Source organism: Quercus lobata, chromosome 2 (assembly GCF_001633185.2).
Source record: "Quercus lobata isolate SW786 chromosome 2, ValleyOak3.0 Primary Assembly, whole genome shotgun sequence".
Lineage (NCBI taxonomy): Eukaryota > Viridiplantae > Streptophyta > Magnoliopsida > Fagales > Fagaceae > Quercus > Quercus lobata.
In genome coordinates this window covers 79,304,717-79,311,374 of record NC_044905.1, presented here as the reverse complement: position 1 = coordinate 79,311,374, position 6,658 = coordinate 79,304,717, and the positions used below count along the sequence as shown (strand labels likewise).

Genomic DNA, 6,658 nt, shown 5'->3' with positions numbered 1-6,658 from the left:
TTACAAAGCTAAAATCAGTGGGACTGTGGGAGCAATCATAAAGCTACTCTTTGTGCTGCACTAGTGCAGGCACAATATGTTTGCTTGTCTCCTCCTATACCTCTGCTTTCACCATTATCATCAAACCTGGTCCCTCAAAGTGAAGCCTCACTGCCTCCCACATAATCATTTAAATAAAAAACACCACAGATCTTGCAGTAAATTAATCAAATTTTATCTACATTTTCCAATTCTCTATAAAAGTGTAACACTAGCAAGTAGCACCTTCATTCCAAGAGTCCAAGACCCTATTTTTCCTCTTGACTCAGCTAGGAAAAAAAACACAATATGGAGGTGAGGAAGATCACAAAGAGTGAGAGAGTAATAGAAGAGAGAAACCATGAAGATGGTAGTACTGGTCACATAATTTTGTTTACAGCTGGAACACTAGCTCTCCTAATGGCATGTGTAAAATGTGCTATGCTAACTTTACTGGTCGAGCAATGGCGTGCATGGGTTTTTCTAGTGCTCAACCTTGTTCTCTTAGCCATTCTTTTCACATCTACACGGTCTGAGGAGGCCTCCAAAGAAACCCAACAATGCAGTAACAATGTGGCAATGAAGGACGAAAGGAACAAGAATAATAAGAGTCATTGTTGTACATGGTCAGCACCAGAAGTTGAAGAACGTACAATAGAGTGCAAGGAGATTGTACATAGAGAGAAAATTATTAGTGGAGGGAACAATGAGCCAGAAGAGAAAGTTGAAGACGATGCTGAGATTCCAAGGCTGTCAAAGGAGGAGCTGAATGAGAGAGTGGAAACTTTCATTGCTATGTTTAGGCAGCATTTGGTTTCAGATGCTAAGAAAGGTAGAACCCAGTTTTTTGACAAGTCAGAAAGAGCTAAAACTTTGAATTTTCAAAGGGTGGCTAAGTCTAACATTAACTTGACCTCTCCTCTCCAAGGGGTCAAGTGTTTAAATGTAGAAGTTAAGGGGTGAATGTTATATTTATTCAAAGTTAAGAGGTTCAATTTTGTTTAAAATATGCGATTTGTTTCTTTTTGGTGTTACATATGCGATATTGTTATTTACTTATTTGTCCAGCACCAAAAAAAATCTCTTATTATTTGTCATCCTAATTTTGGCAGTCACAATCAAGGCTGTAAGTTGACCAAACCTTCAAACTTAACTAGATAGATGTAGACTGTGATTAGAAAGAAAATTGTTTCATTCTATGAGTTTAAACCACAATATTTTGATTTTTCTTTTTTCTTTTTGCCTTTTCAATATTATGTCAAAGTTCAATAATTATAGTCACAATCTTGTTGTAGATTCATGAACATGAGTCAGATGTATTATTGAACCTCCTGTCCTTTTTTTTTTCTCCTTATAACTAATGTCATTGACTCATAAGGTCCTTGCTTAACCTCCAATCCAATCAATTAAGTTGATGTTTTGCAATTTGATCATGAATTAGCATAGTTCTTTTTGTCAGTATGTCCTCTCTTTGTAACGTGTTTAATAGTTTCATTTGGTCGGATCAACTTGCAATAGATTGGATGGTTATGTGGTTGGGAAATTTTCAGACCCTACCCTATCTTTTTCAATCACTCAATACCAAAATTTTAGGGGTTTTTACTTTCTTTTAGAGGGGGGGGGGGTTGGATTTTATTTCAATTAATGATCCTAATTTAGAACATACAATTAGGATTAGAATAAAAACAAAAGGTATAGACATGAAATCAAAGCTAATTGGGGGTCTGAAAAAGATTTTCCTACCCAAAAAACAGAAGAAGAGAAAGAATGTTTCAGAAATTGGGGAAATATTCACTTGAAAAAGGTTGTTTTCTTACTTTCAATTTTCAATGAATGTTTGGATTTAGCCAAAAATACTATGAGAATTCAGAATGTCTTTGGTGATTTTGGAATTAGTACTACTAACTCATGAGAAAGTTCTTCAGAGATTTTAATTACTATTTTATTTAAAATTTGAATTGTGCACATAAGCACATTACAGTCGTGTTGATCATTTCATTGAATTCTTGAAAAAAAAAAAAAAAAGTTTATCATAAACATTAAACTCACCCAACATGAAAGTCGTACTTTGACGCGTTTATGGAGATGCGTCACTTATAGAATTAGATACCTTGGAATTTAATAAATGAACCAACATTTGGGAGTTTGTACAGTTGGGGAGTGAAAGACCACTGAAAGCTAAGCATACTATAGTTTTTTAATTTTATTTTAGGTTTTCTATAGAATAGAATAGGCATATACTATAGTTGGAGCCATGAAGTTTTGAATACAAAATTTCTTTGTTTAACAATTGGTATTTTCAAAATTCCCTCTTTGTAGTGTCATTTGTTTGGATTAATTTATTTTTCTTAACAAATAATAAATTGGGTAAAAAATAAGATTAAAAAAATAAAACCTATAAACATCCAAACATGCTGTCCATGGGACTTCCAGTTGAGGTTGAGAAGCATGTTGTGTGTGTTTGTTTGTTTCTTAAAAAAAGAAAAAGAAAAAGAAAAAAAAGAAGGAGGGATTGGTGGAAGAAAGAAATCAATGTATCTGGTGGTATATTAAATGAATATTGAACTCCTTTTTTTTGTTTTTTGTTTTTGTAACACTGGGAAATAGATGTATCAAGGACAACTAGAATCCTAACAAAATAGTAGTTCAGCCTCATTAAAGACCAACAGAGTTTCCAATACTGGGGATGGATTTAAGAGAAGCATAAAGTTACAAAACTGCTGGCTGTCCATAATGATAATATTCAACATTTTGTTTCTCAAAAAAAAAAAAAAATTTCAACATTTTATATTGCGTCCAGTTAATGGGGGTGCCTTTAGAGTATTTTTTTAATAGAAAATATAAAAATTATGATACTGTTTTCATAAAAATATAAAAATTATGAAAAAAAAAAGTTACTTTTTTAAAGTTTTTTTTTTTTTTTCTTTCTCAAAAAAAAAATAATAATAAAAAGTTTTTAAAAATATTTTCTGAATCAATTAATACTCTTAACACATCTGTTAACAAAAAAAAAAAAAAAACATTTTATTGAGTGTTTTGAACCATATGCAACTGGAGGTTACAATTGTGTATGCATTTATTAAATATATAGCTAAAATGAGGTTAGAGATGTACATGATACATGTTAGAGATTTTCATATTAATTTGAATCTGAAAGGTGGGAAAGGAGGTTTTCGATGAGAAAAGGAAGAGGGAAATACATAAATGTATGAGTTTATTAAGATTAGAAAAAGAAGTGGTCCAAAAAGAACAAAGGCAGGTAAAGGTTCGTGCAATTCATAATGGTTTGAGGTTGAAAGATATCTGTTTGCACTCTGCAACGACTCCAAACCCATCTACTTCTCGTTAGAATGTCTCTACCTACGAAAGCTACCCGTTATTATGTCCGACTCTTTCCACATGTGACACAGTCACTGCATCAATTAAGAAGAAAATCGAGCTGGGTCCATGCTAAATTGCCATGGGAGGTAATTTTTTTTTTTTTTTTTTGACTGATACAACGAAATTTTAACTTATAGCAACCATTTCATGATGATTGTTCTTTATTATGAGACTAAGACCTAGGAAGTAGGAAGCACAGACATAGACATGAGTATGGGTACGACACGATAACATTAACAATTTTTGGAAAATTATAACATAAAACAGCCTATACGACACTGGTATAACACGAGTATGACATGGGTGCAACATCTTAAACGAAGTGTTCATGTTTCCTAGACCAAGACATTGAATGATTTTTGGTGTAAGAGGAGTTCGAACTCTAGGTCTTTTATTTGACAACAAAATATTTACTAATTGAGTTAATTGGAACCCATCACTAAAGATATCTTTGATACAGAGTTATGAAGTGAATATCAAGTAGGAACTAATTCCTATAAAAAAAAGGAAAAAAAAAAGAAAAAGAAAAAGAAAAAGAAAATAGGGGCTAGTAATGGCTAAGGCAGGACCTAAAAGATCAGGCCCGTCAATGAGAAATTAAATTTGCCAAGGAATTTTGGATGGTCGCCAGTCTTAGCAGTAAACATCTACTCACTGGTTTGGTGGTTCCATTATCCATGCCCCTGCCACAAGGTTGTGAACCCACATGCATGGGATCCATAGGCCTACAAGGGCCCTGCTCTATAGAAAATGGGAAGTTAAAGATACCGTCTTTAATCGAAAAATATGTAAATACAAATAAATTTGACATTTATTGATGTGATAGATTATTAATGGTAGATAAAAAAAATAATGCCAGTAATGAAATAACTCAAATAAAAATTGATACAAACTTACCACGTTAGCAAAATGTGTAATATTGCTTGTCTTTAATCTTAGGGGGTTGAGGTTATATATTTACATGCCTACCCAAATGTGGAGATACTTCTTGACTAATGTGATAAAAAAAGTATATTTTTTCCCTTAAAACAAGGGGGAGAAAGAAAGTTCAAAATCAATTATAAAAAAAAAAATAATAATAATTTGAGAATTAGACAATGCCACTAAGCACAAGTTATTGACACCAAAAATATTTTAAAATTTATTTACCCATTTTTTTGCTTAAATTTTCATCTATGACATTGATTTTGAATTAAATCTACTGGACCTAATAACTTGATATGATATCTAAAATTCAGTTAAAAAACATGCATATATTATATTATATGATGAAAGTTAGGGTCTAGAAGTTATGATTATCTTTTATTAAGTTTTTGATCATTTATATAAGTTCCTTATAGTTTGGGGAATTCAAATTAAACCCTCAGTTTTGATTCTTAAAAAAAAAAAAAAAAATCCTAATTTTAACAGTTTTTTTAATAAAAAAAATTATTTTCAAAAGATCTAATTAAAACTATTTAATTCTTTCAATTCACATCCTTACTAAGTCACTATTAATGAAAAGTAATAGAAGTATAGAACATAAGTTATGACTACAATCTATATAAACAAAAAATAAATCCTATGACACGAAATTATAAAACCTTTGATAAACTATATGATAATTATAAAATTATATAATAATAAGTTATTTAGTTTTTTTCATCAAAACATGCATTCACAATAAAATTCGTATTAAATAAGTTCATGTTAAAATCATATCATATAATTAGTATACATATAATTTTATCCCGTTACAACCCAAACCTTTTTAGGACAAATAAGTCTAGAGACAATAAAATTATAATAAATTCTACAATTATGTAAGTTGTTGTAGGGGCAAAGGCCCAAAATCACACGATGGGCCTTGGGCCCCATACGGGAAGATCAACCACGTCCGAGGAGAAGACGTGGGTGCCAAAAGGGCTCCCAGCCCAGTTCTCGTGGACATGAAGACATTTAAAGGGCGGTTCGAGGAGAAACGTCTCCTCGGACGTGACAAGTGTGGTTCAAACATACACTCTGTCTACTAGAAGGACCTACCCCAACGGACATTAGTAATAAGGACGAGTCCTACAGACCCGTGGCAAAGAAGGAAATGTAAGATGTCCAAGGAGAGGCTGCAGTTGCCACATTAAATGCATTGCAGTTACTTTTCTGGCCGCATTAATGTGGAGAAGACCTGTGAACAGTGCTGCCTTGGCTACCATAACTCATAGAAGGCTGGAGGGGGGTGTCTGATGGGACAAGCACTCAAGTGAGGGTCTAGATAATCAACAAGTGTAAGACCATGATGGTTTCAAGAAGACTATATAAGAAAGGGAGTCCCCATGAGGAAGGGGACGGAAAAAAAGGGGAACAGAGGAACAGTACAAATAACCATAGTCTTTGAACAGGGACTAGCATACATCCATCTCATCTCCTCGGACTGAGAATCTATGGACGTTAAGAGGATCTGCTTGTGTTTAATTGTTGTATAGCCCAACCTTAACTATTGTCCACTTCGCTAAGGCCTAATTCTATAGCCCACTCTCTACAAATTCATTGTTTCTAGGCTCCTTGGACTAAGACCCCATACTTGTTAGGCTTGGGCCCCAAATTGTGACCCTACAATTGGCGTCGTCTGTGGGAAGAATTTGTGCCTCAACAAGTGCAACCGTTAGATATGGAAGGATCAGGCCCACGCCAAACGGGGCCCGCAGACTCCCAACGGCAGGACAACTTTCTTAACTTCGAACGGGAAAGAGATCAAGACAAGCGATGAGAGGGTAGTGTGAATACCTCCCGTATGAGCAGAAGCCGTTCAAGAGGGAAAGGCCATGCATCCCATAAGCGGGATGATAATAGGGCTCTACAATAAGAAATCGACGACCTGAAGAGGAAGTTGCGTCGAGCACAGTGAAGACGTCCTTCCACCAGTCCGGATACCAGCGATGAAGAAGACAACGAATACAGGCGAAGGTCAAGAACCCCACCAAGTGAAACCTTCTCCTATGAGGAAGAGCACCCTCACAAATGCAGCCACAAAAATCCGTCCTACAAGGGCCTAGCAAACGACACTATGAGCAAAGCCTTAGACCGAATCTCCTTGTCACCCTTTACATGCAAGATAGAAGGGGTTGAACTTCCTCGGCGGTTCCACCAACCAACTTTCACTATATATAATGGTTGGACGGACCCTGTAGAGCACGTAAGTCAGTTCAACCAGAGGATGACCATCTACTCCAAAGACGAGACTTTGATGTGCAAAGTATTTCCATCCAGTTTGGGACCTATAGCG

At 34.8% G+C, this 6,658-nt stretch overlaps 1 protein-coding gene across 1 annotated transcript; it reads left to right on the top strand.

The window, feature by feature from the left end:
* The first annotated feature begins 206 nt into the window (after positions 1–206).
* LOC115978322 lies at positions 207–1,079 on the top strand. The gene has a single exon (XM_031100342.1). The coding sequence runs from the start codon at positions 328–330 to the stop codon at positions 979–981; it is 654 nt and encodes a 217-aa protein (XP_030956202.1). The 5' UTR covers positions 207–327; the 3' UTR covers positions 982–1,079.
* Positions 1,080–6,658: the final 5,579 nt, after the last annotated feature.